Consider the following 23,664-nt stretch of genomic DNA (forward strand, 5'->3'; position numbering starts at 1 on the left):
CAGCAGACACAAACACTTTTGTGTGATCGGAGCCTCCAGCTGTTCAACACAGCAGAAAGTTCCAGCCCACAGAGAACAGTGCAGCAACAGTCTTCTGCCCTATTTGCTTTCATTGTTGATTTACCGTTGACATGAACTTACCTTACAGCTGTGGACAGTCATGCTGTGAAGGTTGATGTGCTGCTTCATTGTAATGAGTAAATTAATTTGATTTTACAGCACATGCGCAATGTTACAGTGACACGAGTTTGGAGATAATGTAATTGTGCAAGAAGAATTGGGCAGAGCAGTGAAGAGTTCAGTGAGGCAGCCGGGACAATGAAAAATGTCTCTCAGTCTGTCAGGAAGAAATACATAACTGCTGGGACAACCTTTCTCATATTTAAGCTGAAATGTTGCCAAGGCAGCACTGCAGATGAACATTATGCCACAAGTTACAATATTTCATATTTTGAACTAGTCTGTGAGCAGCAGGAAAAGGAATACAACGACCAAAGGATGACACAAACTGAAACATTAAAAGTGTTTCTGGTAAATTAGCTGCTGCTCGTTACCCAGAGGTCTCTGAATGGATGTTTCAAAGCCTGGAGTAAGGATTACTGTGTGCCTCCAGCTATATGTTAGTAAGCTCCATTTAGGAAAGAGGTGAACAGCACTAATACCTATCCAATCATTTTATTAAGTCAATTGTTGTCGTTTCTACATTTTAAAAGCAAGTGACAGATAGGTACACAATTACAACAAACTGTGAGGTTAAAGCGAAACATACTGTATTCTTGGATTTCAGGTAGCCTAAGTTAAGTCTCTTTCTAAAACAGGTCTGTATTAATAAAACTGATATGCCTACATTGTTTTAGTGCTTGGTGGTGCTCGCAAACGATTCCATAGTTAGCATGTTTCTACCATTTCCAAAGGTGTCTAGCCAGCTTTTCTGCAGCTTAGGCAGAACTCTTTATCATGTGCTGTCATATCTGCTTAGCTGCTGACAGTGTAGCAACCCTCATATCCACTATCTGGTTTCCCTGACAATTTATTAGCAACAGTACACAGCTAACTGTGGGCCACAGCCACCAAATCCTGTTGCTGTTCTTTAAGCTCTCTTACACACTAGCAGGGAAAAAACAGATGTTCACTATAACTCTCTGACAATCACAGGTAGCCTATGCTATCTCACAAACACAGCATACGTTACGTCACGTTACTCCCATGCTTTGAATTGTGCGCTGACATTGGGCTAACATTACTTATGTAGGAGGTATGTCGGAGGGAGGCAGAGATCATCTGAGAGTAATAATAAAAACTCAGAGTATTTTTTTTAAACAGACATCTCAGGGCTCATGTCGGACCTTATGAACTCGCTGGGAAGCACAAATGGACGAGACCCATGCTGACTTCTGCCTCACAACAATTACTAATCACGTTAGCCCTTTTCACCTGGAGCTAACATCTGCAGCCATGAATAATAACTGTTACAGCAAGCCCAGTTAATCAGGGTTAGGGGTTAACTTCTCTGTCCAACTCTGAGAGAGGTGTGTGCAGCAGAGTCAATAGATGCCTCATCTTGAAGCTGCCATGTGAAAACAGTATTATTGTAGATTACAACAAATGTGTAAGGCACTGCAGATGGATCAGTGTTTTGTTTTTGTAATGTTTATGTACTGAGGTACGGATATTGAAAAGATGCAGCTTTTATTTTGTAGATTGCTGTAGTCTGATTCTTGGAAGGGCTTTCTGAATAAAGGGGGAATTTAATTGATGAAAAAGTAGACGAACACAAATGACTGAGGTAAAGATACGGTCCATTTCCTGAATATAATAATGATTAATGCAATCATGCACATATATCATATGCTTCTTCACTAGGTCTGATTGTACAATATTTTAAAACATTGGCATGATGAATACCTCCCGCAGTGCATTTAATTAGGAAAGCAGGCACACCCACACAACACTGTGATGTGAATTAGAATTCCTGCATGACACTGGTTTGTTGTTGCAACCAGAACAATGTCAACGTTAATTTGCAGCTTATTGTAGATATGATTTATCTTGTTATGAACACAATAATCCTGCACAATCAAACAGCCACAATATGCTGTTTCACAGTTGGGAGCGTGATATAAATCTCTTGCTTCTAGATAAATAAATCCCCCTGATTGTTCGGTTCAATTTCTGTAAACAATTTACTGCAGTGAGAAAAAAAATGGTGAGTTATTCTGTGAAGGCATTATGTGGACAAATGGATAAATTACTGGTGGTGGACGCTGCACCTTGAAATCACATAATTGATAACATTCATAGGTCAACAGCCCGGTTTCCTGTTAGACTCAGACATTTTATAACCGGCTATCTCCAATATATCAATTTATTAGGCAGGATCTGCACATTATTTTGGTGCTACATTATTATTCTCAAAACACTCCCACTCAGTGCTTCAGATTTGTCATTTCATGACAGTGTACAAGTGTGTTTATGTAATGTAATCACTCAGTAATTGCTAAGGGAACTCAGAGAGCTTTAGCTCTAATTTCACTTGTGTAATTGCACAAAGCTCAAATCAATCTACCAGTCTGACTTTCCAAATTCACTAAAGCATTTCAAATGAATCTCAATAGTCACAACTTATCTGTAAACTTCTGTATCCCATACTGAGCCAATACATGCTTAGACTGTGCAGTGATCAATCGATGCTTTCAAGGTCTCTCCTCGTGAATAATGAGACACAATCAGGGCAACAATTTCTGTATCACCTGCAAAACGTCAGCTCAGTGGAGTTTCTGAAAATGCTTGAGCTTTGTTTTCTATTCTTGTTTTTGGCACCCTTTAGCAAAGAGAAAATATAGTTGTCAGTGTGTGTGTGTGTGTGTGTGTGTGTGTGTGTGTGTGTGTGTGTGTGTTTGTAAGAGAGGAAGAGGAAGAATCAGAGTAGGTGGGGGATGGGGCCCCACACAACAGGAAAATGTGTGTGTATGTGTGGTATCTGCGAGAAGTTGAGTGACATGTGAAAAGGGGGGAAGTGACACCTCGAGAGGAGATGGAGGTGACTGGTGGAGGAGGTGGAGGAGGAAGCTTCCAGGTTTTTCTGAACACATTTAAACAGAGAAAGCATTCAAGGATGTTATTATGCTGTTACTTACTTCGAAGGCAACCTAATTAATAATTCATAGTATGAAAATCCTTTGGTTAAAGGTGTATTCCACAAATTTCATATGTCAGAGTATAATGTCGTCTGTGGCTTTGGTGGAGTGTGATAATTAACTACATTACAAGCAGTGTTACAAACTGGGAACGTGGAGTCTTAAGGTGTGGAGGTTTACCAGGGAAGATTTGTTGAAATATGCTATAGAGTTGCATTATGGGAATAGGAGGATCCAGTGTATGTGGAGCTTGATCCATACTCGGGACTACAGAACAATCGTACTTTCTTATGAGTCAACATCACAAAGGACATAAGAGGACAAACTTCAGCAATTGTCTTTTTACATGATACATAATGCCAACAACTGTTTGGCAGTATGTCTCATGTAAAATGACATTTTTTCAATTTGAAATTTGCAATCAGAGCATGACGCCCTGATTCAGTTAAATTCAGATTTCTATTGATTTCATCGTATCGCCCTGAAAGCGAACCCAAATATACCTTTCACCACCGTCGTCATCACTACTGTGGTGTCCTCTTGAGTTGCAACAATTTTTAAAACAACATATTTATAGTCATTGTTATTGTTACTGTTATTGTTCTTGCTGTGGATGGCCCTTTTAAGATGGATTTTCCTTTTTTCACATTATTGGTTGCTACAATCATTCCTCCTGTTCATGCAGGCAGCAAAGACCTCCTCCTGTTTCAGTGTAAGTGATGGGGGACAAAATCCACACTCCTCATTCTGTGCAAACGTTACAATCCAAATTTGGCTGAAGCTGAGAAGATGAATCGATAGGTGCATTCAAAAGCTAGTCTTTCTTTGATGAATTTCTGCCTTCTTGCCTCCACAGACTAACACAAAGTGAAAATTTGTTCATAAAAAGACTGTAACCTTGAGTGGGTATCTTTGAGACTGCTGTAGCACCGGATTAATTTCTGCTGAACTTAACAGTCACAACCAAAAACCTTCAAAACAAACTGAAAAATATGAATCCTTTGTCCTGTACGGGACTGAAGCATAGATTTAAAGAGCACATATAACTACTGTAGCCATATCACAGGCTACGCTGAGATGCACCTATACTCAATAATGTAACTAAACATTGGGACGATGGAGATGCCACGTGTAGACTGCAAGAACTGTGATTGGTCAGCATGAGCTGCATGAGTCTTCACCCTAAAGACAACTGAAAGTGAAGACAGCTTGGTTCAGGTCTCTTCAGTGACAAATATCTTGCAAAGCCATCTTAAAACAATTACCACTCTCAATTAATGAAAGAAGTGAAACACCACGACTGCACAGGAGTGGGGCTGGCAATGTTTCGATGTATCTTTATGTGATATGAGACTTTATATCACCTTAGATTTTGGACTGCTATATCATGATATAACATATTTTTTCACAGTAAATATTTTGCCTATCCCTACAATATTGTTGCAATATTGATATTGAACTTTTTTGTCAAAAATACTGTAATATTTGATTTTGTCACCCATTGCTTGCGTTTATGAAGCGCTCTTGTATCGAGCCCAGCTCTACATGGAAGAAGACTCCTCTCAGTCACGAGTCAAGGAAAAATAGAAGTTACCTGGATGTAACTTGACTGTGGTAAACATAATCGAAGCAGGACAAAACCCAGTCAGGTTATTTTTTTTACAAAATTCTGTTGTCCAACTCATTGATTCCAAGCAAATTGTTAATATTTAAAAAAACAATTTCACGTTGAGATTCTTGATGAAGGGCAGTGTTGGGAGACATTTGAGGATTGTATTGACTGTGTTTTTATTGCCATGTACCCGAACGCACCCTAGGGCGAGCCAGTTATTGACACACACACATAGCTAACCCCATCAGCCAGTTCCTGTGCCTCGTCTGTTCTCCCATCCTCCAATCACAGCCCCCCTCCTGCAGCTGTCACAGACCTCCTTCTGCATATCAGCTATTTTCCTGCTTTCTCACCACAGCCTCTCTCACCTCCAATTTTATGATTTATTAAAGAGAATGGGGGGGTGTAAAACAAACGCTGACCTTAGCTTGACATTGCCATGCAGCATACAACCCAAACTGCCCAATAACTTAATTCAAGCACTCAATTTCACTGTCCTCTCATGAATGGAACAAGAAGCTTGATCTTGTCAAACACAATATTATTAGTGTGAGAATAATGTAATGAAGAAATAGCACACCTCTGCTTTTCAGAGGTTTTATATACGGAAGCCCAGAGAAGGCAGGCTTGCTCTTTTATAAGGTCCCTCATCATCACAAGCAGACAACACAGTTATCTCATTACCTTGACGTATCAAAAGGGTATCTCAAGATAATGGCTTGAAACAATATGTTCTGATCAAGACAAATCTCAATCTTAATCACAACCATGTGACATGACAAACCATTTAGTGCCTGTTATCTTAAATATGATATAATCTGCAGATATCAAACATACGCAGCCTGTAATGTATAAATCTCCTTATCCATTTTCTTTGTGTTTAAAATAGGTCAGATGTTGTGTAATTGAGATTTAAAATCAGGACCAGAAACCAACATGCTACAGGTGAACAAGATGATTCGTACACCCTACCACCCAATCAGACCTCCTCCCAATGAGGTTTCTCAGCGCTACAATACCACCACAATCAGCCTGCCTCAACAGTATATTACAAATTATAATCTAATTAGATGACGGTCTTGCAAAAAAAAAAAAAGGCCTCACCTACTCACTCATCATTGTCTCTGTTGCCATCTTAATGGGAAGAAAGGAGACATCAGTGTAGCAATGTCTGTTTTAGTCTGGCAAAGCGGTCCACGGCTGATCATTTTTGACATAAATCGTAATACCAGCGTAAATATATATAACGTTTGGTTACATTGCTGAAGACTGACATCATAGCAACACAGCCAATTCTAATGATAATGTTTGACTTTGAATGCAAGTTGATTTAAGATTAAAAACAACACATCTACCCTGCTCACTACAGGGCTTTGGAGTCGCTCAGTCACATTCAGTTTGTGAAAAATGTTAAACATGATATTTAACCAACTCTACTCGGACCACACTTTGAGGATGTCTTAGACAGAAGTCCTTACTCACTAGAGCCTGACTGACCAATATTGGTTAACAGAAGTATATTAGTATCAGTCTATCAGTATATATGTAGAATTGCTTGCTGTACAGAATTTACCTTGCAAGGTAACTGGATTTTTGAAGTCTTGTAATCATTTGATCACACAAATCCATATTGCCAGGCTTAAAGCTATGGGCTTGAGTCCAAAAGACAGTGGTTTGGACTGATCAGTGTCCTATGGCATTACTTGTGATGACCTGAGAGAGAAGCAACCCTTTAGGAGGTTAGCAGAGATGTTGCTAGTTATCCAGCACTGAAGGCTTTTCTCCATGGAACAATGTTTCTGCTTTTGTCTCGACTGATTTCAGACAAGAGCTCGATTTACCATCATATGGTTTGTTGACTTAGTTGGTTACAAATAGCCAGTGACAGACAGATGGCTCGTCCAATCACTTGCCAAATATTTTTTGAAAGCGCCTACCTTAATCTAAACAGTTTCTATGGACGACTTCCCAGATTGTTCTGTGGAACAAACAGAATACAGCTGCAACGACTATTCGATTAAAAGTTTTCATAATCAATCAACCATTTGAGTTACATTTATACAAACATACCTAACTTTCTCTGGTTATAGCCTCTCCATTGCCATGTTCCTGTTTTGTGATTATGTGATTTCTGTTTGAACTTTGCTTTTGGTTTGTACTTTGTTTTAGCTTTTGTGTTGCCACTTTGTATTTTTGGACTTTGCACTGCTTGTTTTTTTGGATTACATTACTTTTGGATTTTCAACCATTTATTAAAGCTCGGTTTTTCTTCTCAATCCTGCCTGCCTCCTGAGTGTCCTGCATTTGGATCCTCACCTTTTTGCCTCAACCTGACACGACCTGTTTAATATAATTTAAAACTGAATATGTTTGGGTTTTGGGCAGCTGATTGAACCAAACAAGTAATTTACTCTACTCTAAATGAATCAATTATGTGGAAAAAAAATTCAACATCATTAGTAGATAATAAAAATTATTTTTAGTTGCCACCCTTGTACAGAAATGGCAAAGAGTTTTATTTGATTAATATGTCTTATTCATTAAACAAGACACAACAAGAGTCTGAAACCATGCCAGCATTTCTGGCTGAATGGAACGTTTGTGCATGTATTGGTCATACACCAAAGTACTGGAGAAACTGAGAACTGAACTTGATGGTGCTACAGGGAAAGTCCCCGAAGTGATTGCAGATCCAATTACATAATCCATCATATAGTTGAGATATTTAAGTCTGAGCCAAAGTGTTGGACTGACTGTCCAACTAACACTGCCAGCCCTGGAGCCCTTCTGCTAGCATTGTTAATCAGTAAACTTCAGGTTTCTTATTTAAAATGTTTATTTGTGGTGTGCTTATGGTTGACACATCATTATTACCTATCAGCCCTAACCTAATACTTACAGGACAGAATGCCTGTCAGGAAAATGTTGTCATAATGCAAATCTGTAACCAAAGCAGAAAAAAATACGTTCAACCTTGGCACTTCTGAGCTTCCGTACTCAACTACAACACATGTTAATCTATAACATATGGGCCACTGTACAACAGAAGTCCACATTTTGACCTGAGACACACTGTGCCCTGACTGTCAGTAAGGAAAAACTCTATTAATTTTATATATAAATATTTGGGCTATTGGCTATCAGCAGATAATGACATTCCCACACAGTCATATGTTCAATCTGTTGCCGTACCAACTTTGGCACTTCGTCCAGCAATCAACAAGCTCTAATTAACCATCGGACATCAGGTGGTTCCTGGTGGCATGAATGCAGGATTAAGCAACAATACAAGAGCTGGCAGCTATTTTTCATTTTTCAAGAATCTCATTTTTAATTTGAATTGTGTTTATTTGTTTAAATCGATAGCCATTTCTATATTGTATAATGTAGTTACACTTAATATGTTGGAACTGTCCCTATTGCTCATCTAACCCTATTTGCTGTAGGCTTTTTTTTCCATCATAAACCTTGATGTATTTTTACCCTTATAACAACTGACAGTTTTAAATATATTACACAACTGACAATACAGCAGACAGAGCAAAACAAAGAATATATATTTTAAGCATTTTCTCCGGGGAATAGAGCTAAAGTTCAGCTCAGCAAAAAGTAGGACTTTTTTTTTTTTTTTTTAACAAAGTCTACGTCTGTATAACAAGCACAGAAATAAACCCCGGCAGTGACATCAAAGAGGAGGATGAGGCATAAGAAGTCAGGCAAATGAATTAGCCGAGACAGCTCGTCAAACAGGCAGACGGAGAGAGGAAGGATTCTGGAACATGGAGGGTGCAGAGTGCCTGATACAGAGTGAGGATAACTGGAGAGGAAGGAGGTCACACCAACCTTCAAGAACAGAGGAACTGTAATTCATGTTGGAGACGAGTTAGTGATAATGTGTCAGCACGTGCACATACATCAGGACTTAAGGGGTGAGTTCAACCAAATTACCGAAAGAAAAAAAAACACTTGTATGATTATTAGAGCTATTGGATTATTATAGAATGATGAAGAGGGCATTTCATTTTTACATCAAAATTGCAAATGTTAATTGGTTCTAGCATTTTTTCAATTGTAAGGACTTTGTAAACCAAACACTTTGGTTTTTTGAGGGCGCACTCAGGAGACATCACCTTGGGTTTTAAGAAACTGTGGTGGATTGTCAGAATAATTAGTCAAACATTTACATTACTCGTTAGTCGACAAGCTAATTTCCCAATTAATCAATTGAGCGTAAGAAAATGGGAATCCCATTTTCCAACACAATTTCCTGTAGCTTAAGGTCTTCAGCTAACTTTATCCCCCCAAAAAAGTGTGTCTAAAAACCCAAAGATATTTAGTTAATTATGATGTAACACAGGGAAGAACAGCAAACTCTCCCTATATTTGGCATTTTTTTGCTTGCAAAATGATTAAAACTATCTGCGGTACTCGACAGCAGTTTGTCCTTTCAATAACAGTGTCCCAGGGTAAGTCACGGACTTCACTGTCAGCAGCTCTCACTGGATCTACTACTTGTGTCACGTCAAAGATTGAACTTTATATTAGTCTGAGTGTTATGACACGGTAAAGCAATAGACCTTTTTAACAGCAGACATTTTGACACAGCAGCACAGGTGAACTGAATGGCATTAAAGGAGCACTCTGTAGTTTTGTTGAACCCTAACCCTGTCTTTGTTTTCATGACTGAATAAACTGAATAAACAAACTGACCTTAAAGGACAACACAATTTCATACTGTTTTCCTTTGTTTATATGTGGCGGACCCTGCCACCTTTCTAGCTTCAAACAGTGTTCTGGGAATTTATTTTCCTCTGAGCACAGCTTCTGTATTCATTTATGGAAAGAATACATATTTCTGAGTTTGTTATTACCTCATTAATATTGTAAATATTCAAATTCTGAGTTTGAAACTACATGGTGCCCCTTTAGCCTTACATTTTGTTAGGAAATAAATGTTTGATTTAGAGGACACACATCTGTTTTTCTATGAAAAAAACATCAAAGAATCTTAAGTAATCATATATCATAAGGTCTTCCCACACAAATAAAGGATAAATAAATGCTGGTAACCTCATCTCCCTGGCGTTCTTTAGTTTGGAATCTGTAGCATTTACAGACACCTGATTTATCTTGTTTTAGTGCGGGATACAATGTGAAAGCTTAGCCTTCAGCCATGGTGACAGGCTTGAGAAATCCCAAATAATCAAGAAACCAATATAGTTTTTTCAAGTCATTGATGTGAGGATATTCATAATTATCTTGATTCATGATGGTCCTGATGATGCAAATTCACCACGATCAACATATGTGTTTTTGTATCTGCAATAAAATCTTCTATCATTCCATCCATATACATAACACACTTGCATCACTGCTTACCGTGCATATTGAATCTTATATTTAATTTGGATGTGTTTTGCAGTACGAATGTGTTTGTCAATTGACAGCTTTTGTGTTCCGCCCCCGCTTTCATGCAGAACATCAGGGAGGCGCCTTGCAAGATCATTAGCAGCATTTTGTCTTTGTAAACCTGAGACGTTCATGTCTTGTCTGCCTCTTTACAACCTAGAAGAAAGGGAAGTGAGTTTGGTGGCGAACATGTACGACTCAACGTTTTGCACGGGGGACTGCTAGTGATTGGTCAAACTCGAGGGAAACTCCAATGATTGGTCAAATTGGTGGAAAAGTTGTGGGGACTGAGCAACACTGAATTTGCGAATTTGAATTTGCGTTAACTGGCAAGTTCCTGGAGGGGCTGGCTAAGAAACACAACAGCGTTTTTAGATGTGTGACACTGCATTGTCAGCCAAATTTGAAGAGACATGCTTTCCACTGGACAGCAATGGTATAAAAAGTAAAAGTATACTTATTGTCTTTTTTTAAATCACAAGGGTTTAAAAATCGAGTCCTGCTACATCTATTTTGGAAAATGCAGTGTTGATGATGGGGAGCTTGGGTAATGAAGCCTCTCTGTAGTCTGGTGGTACAGCAGCAGATACTTGTGTATCTGTTGTCAGATAGCAGCAGGGTGAACAGACTGTGGCTGGGTGGGTGTTGTCTTTTAGTATCTTTGGGCTCTGTGCAGACATCTCACTTCACTGATGTCTCTGTACAGTAGAGCCGATAACATTGTGTGATATATTAATACAGTGATATACTGCTTTGAACTGGAATAAACTTGCTTATTATGGACAAAGAACTGCAAAAATCACAACCCATATTTGACTCCCACAAGAACACACGTGTGTCTGTGTCCTTTAACCTGAATATTAGGATCCAAACAGTCTGCAGCAGGACGATGAATGGCCTCACTGCTCCACTCCACACACAGACACCGATGCTGCTGGGACGGCTCACACTGCTCTCAAAGAGAGCTGGAGAGCAGGTTTAGGATACACTGATGTTATGTGTCAGTTTGAGCCCACGTCAGGAGAAGGCAGCGTACAGTGGTGTTGAATGCTCTGCTTGTTATAGAGACTTATGTCCATGTATTTTCAAACCTGCGGTGCTGTGAACACCTCAAGGCCACAAAATAGAGAATGAAGCACTCGTCACGCATCAAGTTCACACGTAACCTTGCACTGTGTTTGTCGTGACGGTTTGACAATGATGACACCTGGTGCAAATAATTGCAAATCATGCATGTGTGCAACAGCTTTTCAATATAAAAGCCTGATCAGGCAAATAGTGAATCAGGCTCCATCTGCAGAGCACTTGATGCATCTGTTACCCCTTTTCAACCAAGGTGGTTCAGGTGCTGGTTCGGATCCAGTGGTTCCAGAGTGGCACCAACACTTTCCTAGGCTAGTGCAAATAACCGCTTACATCGGGGCGGGGGTGAGGTTATCATGACCATGACCAACAAATACCCTGTATGACTGCCATTTTTAAAGAACCGAGCTAGTATATCATCTTCTGACTTATCCATGGGAGCATAAACAAAATATTTGCACTATTTGCACTAATCAAAGCAGCAGTCGTCCGAGGACCAGTCATTGTGAAGAGTCTGTGGTCATATTTGTTCTGAGTTCCACAGCTGTTCCTAACAATGCTGGGAAACTGCAGCTGCATACAGCGACTGAAAGATGTGACTCTACAGTGGCTCACAGGCCCGTGGAAAAGCAAATCGGTTCTTAAAAGGTTCACAGGTTGAATCAACTTTGAACCAGCACGAGCACCAGGCCAGAACCAGCCCCGGGTTCATTTTGGTGGAAAAGACTGTGCACCTGGTTGTCTACATGCAGCATCTCTACATGTTCGGTTGTGTGTTACTGCTGCTGAAAGCATGTGTGTGATTGATGAGGCTGCATGTGTGCAGTCAGATCCCACTGAGCCAAAATCAGGATACCTGGGAGTCCATTAGCTACTGGAGCCATGTCATGCTGCATGTGCAGCCGGGAGAAGCAGGAGGGAAACACTGCATCAAAAAAAAGACAGGATATCCCTGTGCGTGTGTGCGCCTGAGTGTGTGTGTGTGTGTGTGTGTGTAAGAACAGAGGGGCTACATGCAGCCAATCAATGCACCTGCACCAACAGGGAGGGTGAGAGCTGTTATGGAGAGGCTTCCCTCGCCTGGCTGATGTATGTAGCAATCTGCAGCCCCACATCACAGCCTGAGCGGTGCAAGCCCACTGCGTTCATTCAGAAATTATGGCAAGCTCGGAGGGCCATCCTGCTACTGCTATTCACATGCTGCCTGCTGCTGCTGCTGCTGCTGCTGCACTGTCACCAGACTGATGGAGACAGATCTCGAGTGTGGCTGACATGCAGTGTCAAATCTCACCTTTAATGTTGTGTTGGGGTAGCTCACGGGCACCTTATGGAAAGTGCTGTTGGAAAGCACAGCCTGCCTGATATCTTCGAAGATGGTGATGATATCATCCAGGAGGCAACGCTTGTCCCTGTGGCTCAAGACGCAGAGGTGCGCGAACGTGTAATTGAATCCCTTGTAATTGACGCGCAAATCCAACACCTGCTTGTGGACCTGCAGGACCTGGTCGGCCAGCTCCAGGATGTTCCCCCCGGACTTGGCCAGCAGGATCAGCCTGCCATATCTTCCAGGGGTGTGCAAATCCGAGTACAGCTTGTGCTTCGACTGGTCGATGGGAAACAGGCTGTTGGCGAGACTCCGCTCGATCTTGGCGAGGCTGTGAGTAGGGGCGACCAGCACCTCCAGGTCCGTCTCCGGCTTGAATCGGCTCAGCACGGTAGATCCGAAAATGATGGTGAGGACGGCGGGGACAGTGAGGAAGAAAACGGGGTGCCTGCTAACGAATAAGCCCAGCCAGTAGAACGAAGCCTTGAGCCCTCTGTGTATCACTTGCCGCAGCATCCTCCACAAAATCCAGCTTGCAGATGCCCCGTCTCCTCCGATGAAGCACATGTGACATCAGACTCCGTTCCCCGGCTTAGTCCAATTCGTAAGAGAATTACACCAGGCTACACCACCACCATGCACACACACTCACACATTCACACACTCACACACACACACACACACTCACACACACACTCACACACACACACACACACACACGCTCACACACTCACCCTCTCTCTCACACACACACTCACACGCCACAACACCTGGAAAAAACAGCACTGCAGCAATCCGCGGTAAGACGGACGGACGCGCACAGACGGGGCAGACAGTCAGAAAATCATCGTGCATCGGGCGATCGAGACGAGTCCGCGCTGTCTGCCTCTCAAGCCATTCCGCCTCCGTGTGATGGAGAAAGAGCTGCGAGTCTCCTCCGCTGCACCGGCTGCAGCGACGAGCCGCGGCGGCGTGAAGTGCATGTGTGCCTCCCGTCTGCCTCTACAGCGCGCACAGCAGCGGTGGCGCCTGATTTATGTACTTAACTGTAACCATGTGGCGGGGGTGGGAGGGAGGGAGGGGGGGGGAGGATGGAGGAGAGAGGGGTGGGGGGGTGGTGGTGGTGATGGTGCCTGGTTATTTTAGGAACAGCGGAGGCAACAGGCAACATGAGAGTTGTAAGAAATTGTTCCCGCAGGTGGCTGAATGACCAGGAGCACGCGCAGGGATGAGTCAGTGTTGGCTTCATGAATGGGGAAAACCCAGCGCGTGTCTGCTTCATGCTGAGTGGTTTATACAGGCCAGGCAGGGTGGTGTGACAGGAGCAGGCGGTGCAGACCCCCGGGTCCGGTGCTCAGAAATAACATGCCTGTTTAAGTGCTTTGTCACGGGGTGATTATTCCAAACACACACACACCCACACACACACACACACACTAAAACCCCATATTACCACTTGTGTTAGTCAAGTATATTATATTAAGTGGATGCTGCCATCTCCTCTATGTGTTGCCTTTGTGTACCTAAATGAAGGCAGGTGTGTGAATGCAGCAGCCTGCAGCCCATCTCTGACACAATCCCCAGAATTACATTATGTATCAGCAGTGTGAGAATGTTATAGGACATGCTAAATGAATTCACCCCGTGCAAATGGCGGCAACGGTAGACAAGATTTGACCTTGAGCCGCCTCCTTGTTGGTGAAAGTATCAAAGCTTCAGCAGCAAGTGTTGAGAACAATCAATGTATTCAGCCTGACTCATCATCAGTGGCCCCGATCCGACCACCAGTGGCAGCACTGAGTGCTCTGCTGCTGAGCAGCACCATCTTCAAATTAACATGCTTACATTTATATTACAGTAAATCATGCTTTTTGTTTCTTCACACATCAGATTTTTTTTTTTTCATTTTAAAGATCAACTATTCATAAATGACTAAACAAATTATTTGTCAATGCCAAATGATCAAAAACGCTTCATCTGAGGTATATTTTCTGATTTGATGCTGTCTCGTTTTAGTGTCCAGTGTTTGCTAAGGGCATCAAATGTCATGATATGGCTGTTGTGTGGTGAACTTTAGTGGTCACTAACATTGCTAGCATCTGCTCAGTGTGTATGTTTAAAGGAGCCCTGTGTAGTAATTCAAACTCAGAATTTGAATATTTTCAATATTAACGAGGTAATGATACAAACTTTTTTCCGTAAGTGAATGAACAAGCTGTTCTCAGAGGAAAATAAGGTCCCAGAACACTGTTTGAAGCTAGAAAGGTGGCAGGGTCCGCCACATATAAACAAAGTAAAACAGTATAAATTTCGTTGTCCTTTAAAGTCAGCTTGTTTATTCAGTTTATTCAGTCATGAAAACAAAGAGGGTTTGATTATTTAGTTTGTTTAGGCAGAAAAAAATCAGCCAATGAACATCTTTCTCTCCTCATTAACATTTCTTAATTTCTTCAGTGCTCCTTTAACGTTTTGCTCGTATGAATGTCTGACAGAGTGAAATCCTCAGGTTCCAACAGGGAGGGAACCTCAATGAAAACACAACGGTCCTGGACAGGGCTGTAGGTCACCAGGTTAAGGTAACAGGCTGAACTGCATTATTGTCAAGATCCAGATGAAGTGCATCAGTTACTGCATAAAGAACCTTGCAAGTTCACGATGTTGTGCTTGCCAGGTGCCTCTATGATTACAATTTAAAAAGAGGTATCATCGCAGCAGTGAGGTAGATTAGAGCCGGATCCACCCACTAGAGGGCTCTGGGACAACAACGAGATTTGGGCCCCTTTTCAGGCTTCTTTCTGCATTTTTCCACTAGCACTTTTGGCTACACCGAGTCAAACCGAGCCACACGGATTTCCTTCTCCATCACCAGTTTTACTGTGCCGAGTTGAGCTGCGCCGCAACCGTGATGGACCTGCTACGACCAGCCATCTCGAGACTGTGGCCAACCCATAACAAGCACCCGTCTCCCCCTCAAACTGATACTGAACTCATGTCTGTGCAGGAAACCTGAGAGAAAGATGTTTTTAAAAGTCAGTGTGTTCAGCCCTCAGTACTTTTTTAGCTTCTAACTGAATCTCTTTAGTTTCTCTCATCCTGTTTGTACTTTCAGACATCTGCTGTGTTTTGCTGTTTCATCGTGTTCACTTTCAGCTGTTTCAGGAGTCAGGTTTAGTTACTGCTCTTTTCTGCAATGTTGCTTCACAGTAAATGCTTTAAAATGACTAAAAAACAGAGGGCTTTTATTGTGAAGTTTTAGGAAATGACACGTGTTTGTAACTGAATTAGCGGAGCCACTTTGTAGCCAGCTTGTGCTGTGGGACACACGTGTCATTAGTTTCAGACACTCGTGGCTCTGCAGGCTGAAGCTGGGCTCACACGTGACCCCTCTCACGTGATCTCATGGGGAAGCAGACATAAACAAAATGGAGTGTGCTGCAACAACCTGCTGTAGTAACGTGTTGCAGTGAGAAAAAACAAACAAAAGCAGAACATTAAACAACATTAGCTTCAAGGGCTAGAATGTTGACCTTAGATTGGCAGCACCGCCAGCTGCTCGGGGATGCCTCTCTCATTGGTTGTTGTCGTCTGGCTTGGAAAGTTCCGATGTAAGCATCCAGATCTTAAATTGTAAATATCAACATGTCTGACGTTATCGGGGTGAACCTCATTCAGGAGGCTTAAGACTGGATCTGTAACCCCTCACATTACCAGATAATTGTGCCAAACATCACAGGACCCAGACCAGAATTCTCTTCCTATTGTCAGGAGGGGTGGATCTGGATTAAATCAGCCCTAAACTCCTGCAGTGTGAGCCCAGCTTGACCCTTCTCCTACGTCCGCAGCGTAGCTACAGTATGTCATGACAGGTGTACTGCTCAGTACCCAAGGAAGCACAGTGTCAGGGCATAATTTTGTTTGATTGAGCAATCAGCAATACCACAGACCAACAAATCAGCCCCTTCTGAACAGCATGTTTTGAACGGGCACTGCACTCTTCTAATCAAATTACCACAAAGTAATTGCCACACAGTAAACCTGGGGCCCGGACCATGAGGGTTCAGGAGCCCAAGGCAATTGCCTGCTTTGCTCGGCTGGTAATCCAAATTTTGGATAAGTATGTTTTCTTCTTCTTTTCATTCTTAAAAACTACTTCCTAACTGGAATCTAATTTGGATTTGTGCGAATAACAACAGGCTCTACAGTCGCCGCCTGCTTGTTGACCATTTTCACAGACAAGGATTAATCCTCGTCCTGGTCTAACATCTTCTACTGAACATCTCATCACTGAAAAATCAATTACAGCTCAGGATTAGGATTAACTCATGCTTGTTACACTGTAAATACCATTTGTATACTCATGGGTTTACAGGGTAATCATCACTGAAGCCCCTTCCCATCTGTATACAAAGGAGGCCAGTGAAGAATCTTCCAAACCAAGATCTCATTGCGTAATTGTCGGAGACTGATGTCATTGTTAATGACCCAGGCCTTAATCCTGCCTTGGTAGATCCTGATTTTCCAAGCAGCTCTTACAGTCGGAGCAGCAGCGTCGGTGAAGTAGCATAAAAAGTAGGCCATGTACAGTCGCTACCTCTGCACCTGAATAATTTCTTGGCATGAGTAAAACCTCATTCACCAGTCTGCCAAACAAGCCTCCCGAGCAAAAAACGCAGCAGCATCGTCTGTTCTTATTTGTTTCCTTTGGTTGTCGGGAGTTGCGGTCAGTGATTTAAATGACAAAGCTACGGCCCTGCTCACCAGACCTGCACAAAGAACGCCATGCAATTCACGTCGGTGCACTCTCGCTGAATAAATCATTAGAAATTCAAGCTGCTCGGTGTTCCAAAAACTCATTCGTGTGAACGGCCTCCACTGCTGAGGACCTGAGATAAACAACATTGTACTGTGGCACACTCACTATCAGCTGGGCAAGAGAAGCCTTAACAAAAGGCCTTTATCTTGACACAAAGCATTGGTATCAAAGAGCTTATGGTTGGCACATCTTGAGCGGCCCGTGCGGTGGAGAACCAGAAACGGGGGCACAAGACGTTCTAAAAGTGTGAGTATATCAAATGTTAATGCTTTAGCTTTTAAAAATTCAGCCATTCATATTTATGCCATTGAAAATATACTCTGCTATGATATAGCTGGCGTATGCATCTAGCTTCTAATGCATGAATCCTCTTCTGTACGCACAGTTTGCGGTAATATAAATGCTTTATGGATTACTGCTTTAAGTGGGTGAGAAAATACTGTGTACTCATTCTTTTCTCATTCCAGGACAGTAAATCCTCCCTCTGGAAGGACTTAATTAAAGGCCACACAGTGACCACATTCCATTTAGCCTCTGATGGGATGCCAAGTGCCTTCTTTAGAAACCAAAGTCTCTGAAAAGTGGAGATGGGGTCACTGCTGGAAACCTGACAGTGTTATGACAGTCATCTGCAGTAAACCAGTGAGCACACAACAGCTTTTTTAACCGTAATAGATGATGGATGTTGTCACTGAGATGCTGTACATACATTATTCATAACTTTGGATACGAGCCAAACCGAGGGGAAATTGATGTTATTCAAATATAGAATCTGGCTGCACACGAATGCAAAAATATCAATATAAAGTCAATATCTGAAATGACGTATGATTGTTACCAGTTAAGTAAAGGCACAGACTAATGATGAAATGCTAGCAGAAAGTTGAATGCACACAGGACCATGCATGTTTCACTATCGATATTGTTGTCAGATTGGGAAACCCATGAGAAACATTGTTATGATACAAGGCACGCGATGCCCCCACAGCACCTCCGGTGGCCACACACTACACAGTGTGCCTTTAATTTCAAGGGTCTCATCATCAGATAAATTATTTCATGACAACAATTTTTATGCAAATGAAAGTGAACAGATGTTATAATATATGGGGGAAATAATTTGAAAAAGTGAAGAAGTGATGTGATCATATTTTTATAACAGTTTATAACACACTGCAAAAAGCCCAAACTTAATTTAAAAAAATGTTTTTAAAAACCTTTTAATGTGAGCATCTTCTTCTCTTTAAGCATTTCCTGTGTACAACTGAGTTCATTTTGGTATCGACACCAAACTAACATAAACACAAAAACTGCACATTTGAATCTGTCCAGCGTGTCAAATGAGAGACCAGTGACATGTAGAATATTGCTGTAATTTGAGACATATTACCATACCCAGACGTACCTTGGGTATGGTACCTTAACCAATCAAAACCCATGGCTGAACCCAACCAGCCAATCACAGCAACCAGACAGTACACACTCGCCTCAAGCATTAAAAGTTGCTATAATGGATATTATGATGATAACAAAATTAAATGACAATATGAAACGTGACAGTGTGTAAGGGTCACTAATGATGATGAATCAACAGAGAATTATTACATGAATTAGCAACTGCCCCCTACAACACCAGACAGTAATCAGACACAGTCAGTGACTAGCTGCTAAATGCTTCACTCTGTTCACCAGAGCTACAGGTGTCTGTCTGGAGTTAAAAAAGACCAAAAACTGAGTCAAAAGTAGAGATAAAATTGGATTGACATTAATCAGGTGACCAGGAACCTGACTATAATGAACCATAATGTAACTGCTGGATGTTGCCAAATCACTGTAAATAGTAATAACATGACAATGTTGTGTTTGCAACGAGTTTCCACTGCACCCAAGTAGCCAAAAAAAAGAAGTTGTTGCATGTTTGTCAGCCTGTAAAAGCCGTAACCTCATCAGTGACTGAGCTTTATCCAAATGTACGACAGACCTGTCTCAAGTGTAAAAAGTAAAGAAAAGGATGTTTGGCGGCCTGAGCCCAGTGAAACACAGGTAAGGTGAGCTAAGGTTCAGCTAAGGTGTGCATTTGTATGTCTGCATTAGCGTGTGATTATTTGTGTTGGCTTCAGTTATTCAAATGAGGTACGCTTCTCTATGTGTGTTAGCTTGTGCCTCTTTGTGTGTGTGCATGTGTGTGTGTGTGTGTAGGGTCTGTGTCACTTTATGAAAGTGATTTTCTGCCTGAGTGGCAAACCCTGGCGATGTCCTGTAATCCTGCAGGGCGCTCCAAAGGCTCCAGTGTCGTCCTCGGTGCTAATCAGAGCCATTCATCAGCACCTCCACAAAGACTCTCTCTTGAACACACACACACACACACACACACTGTACACAAGACAGCCCTCACGCTATAGGATGCTCAAATGCAATTTTATTTACTGAAACAAACTGACAGAAACATAGGCAAACACAAATAAAGACAGGTTTTCATGCATGCATCTACAAACGGCGCTGATAAAATTACACCCACACATGTCTTCTGGAGGCTAAAATAATTTTCCTCTTTGTGGCATTGAACCTTAATTTTCCCCTTCAGAAGACAGCTTAGCTAACTGGCAAACAAAAGAACTCTTGTCAAAAAATTAATGAAAAAAAAAGATTTAATTTTCTTGTTCACTGTTGACAGAGGCAGGGTTAGTGGAGCTAACTGGCTGGCTAGCTGCAGGCTAGTTAGAATTTGATGCTTTTGGAAGGTTACTCTATTTAGCAACTGAGCAAGGCTTCCTAAAGTAATTTGCTTTTTTGTAATGTATTTTCTCTGAGCATCGGTATCATATGATTTGGTTAAAACGTAGACATTTGATGACACTGATACTCATAGGGACAGGATCCAGAGCTTGGATTGACATACAGAAAGCTGAATGGGAGTTGCTCTTCTACAATCTATATCTCTGCATTAGATTTGCTAGTCAGGTCACATGAGCATTATGTTTTTGGCACTGTAACTGCTGCTGATTTTTTTACACTATAAGACAGAGAAGGGGTCTGATGTCTTGCCCATAGGAGAACTCTGGTTATTTTCAAACTAGGCCTCATTTCCACAGCTTTTTGCAGGCTAAAGGACTGATCATATTAAATTATTGCATCTCTTTCTTCACTGTAGAGGTTCATTTGCTAAGCTGAACTGTTTAAATACAACCTGTGAATACAGTGGTATTAAGTTACATTTTACTTATATAGAAAACGTAGTTACAGCAATTTATTTCTAATTGAAAGAAATATCAGGTTCCTGTTTTCTAATTAAATAAATTATACTTAGCGTTACTAGCATTCATATTAGCCAAAGATGAAGATGCATTGTATCTCCCGCCATCAGCGCTAGCAGTACGTGACTCTGCAGACTGTCAGTTCTGAGTGAATACGGTCGGACCAGGTCGGAACAGCACAGCCTTCGACAAAACGGAGGCCAGTTTGACAACAGGGACGATAGCAAATAGGAGTGCTAACCAAGCTAATAGCTAATGGCAGCTCCATTTTGCTGCAGTAAGTGTTTACTTTAGCAACAAAGCTATCAGTATCTATTCATCAGAAAACTCCATTAAATCACCTTGGAACTGTAACTGGCCTCAATTGTTCTTGGAGACTGCCTTTGGCTATAGCAATAGTTAGCAGTTAGCCCGGTCCCTAGAAAACACTCTATTCTGGCGGTGTCCTTCTTTTAATACATCTGAGGCAGCATCAGAGAAATTTACAGAGGGTTTTTTTTGGATGAAAAACTGGTATACGCCCTAAACTGCAGGATGAGTCATCAACACTTTATTTTATCATTTCCCGAAAATTATTAACTCAAAAAATACCAGAGATTAGACCGACCTCAGAAACAACTTTTCTTTCCCATTGTTGGGCCTGATACTATATACAGCAAGACATATTTGATTAAAACACCTAGACATGGATTTTGACATCTTGGGGACTTAAACCTCTGTCGTGAATTCTTTGAGAATATTCCTACAAGGGCATTCATACAGTGTGTAAATTATTTTTATTTGTAGGTGTTCGCACACCAGATCTGTGATAGGCTATCCCCTCTTGTCAGCATTTCTAAGACTGTTCTTTATGAATATGGGTTACACAGAAACTGGCCAGGGAGTTTCAGCAAAGCATGGCAATTTTCCAGTGGTTACCAGACCCTGCAAACACATGGTCATAAATATAGAAATTTGTCCACATTGTGTGGAGAAATGGGATTACATTTGGAGTGCTGAATGTTTCCTTGTGTCCATTAAATCTTCTAATGGTTCAAATGTGGCAGTAGTTTATCATTTGTATTGCCAGAGGAGAAAATAGCTTCGGTCTGCGCTGCAGGAGTGAACAGAGGATGGCATTTATGCCCCGGTGTATCAGTGGGCTCACAGGACATGCAGCACTACGGCACTATTAGACAGTAAGTCACATAAAGCAGTGGCGGGCTCAGGTTGTCTGAGGGCCTGGGGTGAAAACAATACAAAGGGCACCGGCTGCCTGCAGTGGGAAAGACGTGTTGCATTCATGGTGAAACAGTTTGCAACCCTGATTAAGATTGAAACAGTTACATTATAGTCTTGTAGTCTCATGTATTATTATGTGTATTAGATGTAAAATAACTACTATAGTAATAGCCTGTAATAAAACCCTGCAGAGAACTTTTAATTATTCAACCATTTAGAGGCCCATAGAGGCGAACTCATTTTCCAGCATGAATGGCAGTCTATATGGCACTGCATCACATTTTCTCCATTATAAGGACACCCTAGAGGGCATTACATTACATTCATATAGCTGACACTTTTAACCAATGCGACTTATAATAAGTGCAATTCAACCATTTGGAAACAACCTAACAATTGCATCTTTGATCAAACCCTCTTCTTCGACCAACATATCAAACACATCACCAAAACAGCCTTTTTCCATCTCAGAAACATCGCCCGCCTCCGTCCATCCCTCTCCTTTTCAGCTGCTGAGACTCTCGCCCACTCATTCACCACTTCCAGACTGGACTACTGCAATAGTCTCATCTACGGTTCATCATCCAAAACACTCAAGAAATGACAATATATCCAGAATTCTGCTGCTCATCTTCTCACACACTCCCTCACCCGTGACCACATCACCCCCGTCCTTCATAACCTCCACTGGCTCCCCATTCCGCAGCGTACCATATTATCACCTACAAAAAGGCCTCCACAACCTGGCTCCCTACCTGTCTGAGCTCCTCGGTACACTCCCACCAGCACTCTCAGGTCTGCTGACGCAAACCTCCTGTCCCCCCTCAGCAGGACTTACCACCGGTCCTTCGGGGACAGGGCCTTCTCCACTGCCGCTCCCACCCTCTGGAACTCACTACCAAAAACCATCAGAGACTCCCCCTCACTGTTCACCTTCACTAAATCCCTTAAAACACACCACTTCAACACAGCCAACAACCACTAACAACCCTCTGTTCCCATCCTCCTCCTCTGCTTTGTTCTCCTTATCATGGATTATTTCATCTTTGTATTGTTTTCTTTGTTTTGTTGTTGTTCTTTGTTAAGTGTCTTTGCATATTGAGAAAAGCATATAGTATAATAAGTATAATGTATTATTATTATTATTATTATTATTATTATTATTATTATTATTATTATTGTTGTTATGCAAGTACATCAAACCTAATTTAATATGCTGAATTGCTTCATTGCTATGCAACATTAAGGCCAGCACCCTAATGTCAATGGGAAGCTAATCCAGGAATGGACGTATCCTCCTAATGTTTTGGGAATCTGCAGGAGCCAATTGTTAGGTTGTGGCCAAATGGTTGAATTGCATTTATTATAAGTCGCATTGGTTTAAAGTGTCAGCTATATGAATGTATTGTAATGCCCTCTAGGGTGCCCATATAATGGAGAAAATATGATGCTGTGCTTACGTTACATAATTTACCTTGCTTACATAATGTCACTTAAAAAATACGGGCACGACCCTCAGTCTCCTGGAGGAAAGTCCTGTGAAAGACCCATCCATCAACCCCCCGGACATGGACTTTTCACGCTTTTTACACTACTGCGCTAGAGGGGTGCCTCATGAAATGACACCAGTGGTAGTTTATATAGAGAGATCAAGAGCTAAAGTTGTTCTTGCAGTTACACATGAGTGAACAGTCCCTCCGTGGCAATGTTGATGAGCCACACTGTTTGCCAAATATTGTTTGCCAAATAAATTAACCCAACCCAAAGACGCAAAAAAGGAGAGATAGCTGCGGTGACTGTGTTCACAGCAG

The 23,664-nt window shown here is 41.7% G+C and overlaps 1 protein-coding gene across 1 annotated transcript in view; it reads right to left on the minus strand.

Annotated features, from left to right (window-relative positions):
- ptchd4 (patched domain containing 4) overlaps positions 1-13,132 on the minus strand; it is a 46,546-nt gene extending 33,414 nt beyond the window's left edge. The window contains exon 1 of the mRNA XM_073493548.1: positions 12,707-13,132. Coding sequence (XP_073349649.1) covers positions 12,707-13,132 — 426 coding nt within the window. The remainder of the gene's footprint in view (positions 1-12,706) is intronic.
- Between the last annotated feature and the right edge of the window lie 10,532 nt (positions 13,133-23,664).

This window comes from Pagrus major, chromosome 22, assembly GCF_040436345.1.
Source record: "Pagrus major chromosome 22, Pma_NU_1.0".
Taxonomy (NCBI): Eukaryota; Metazoa; Chordata; class Actinopteri; order Spariformes; family Sparidae; genus Pagrus; species Pagrus major.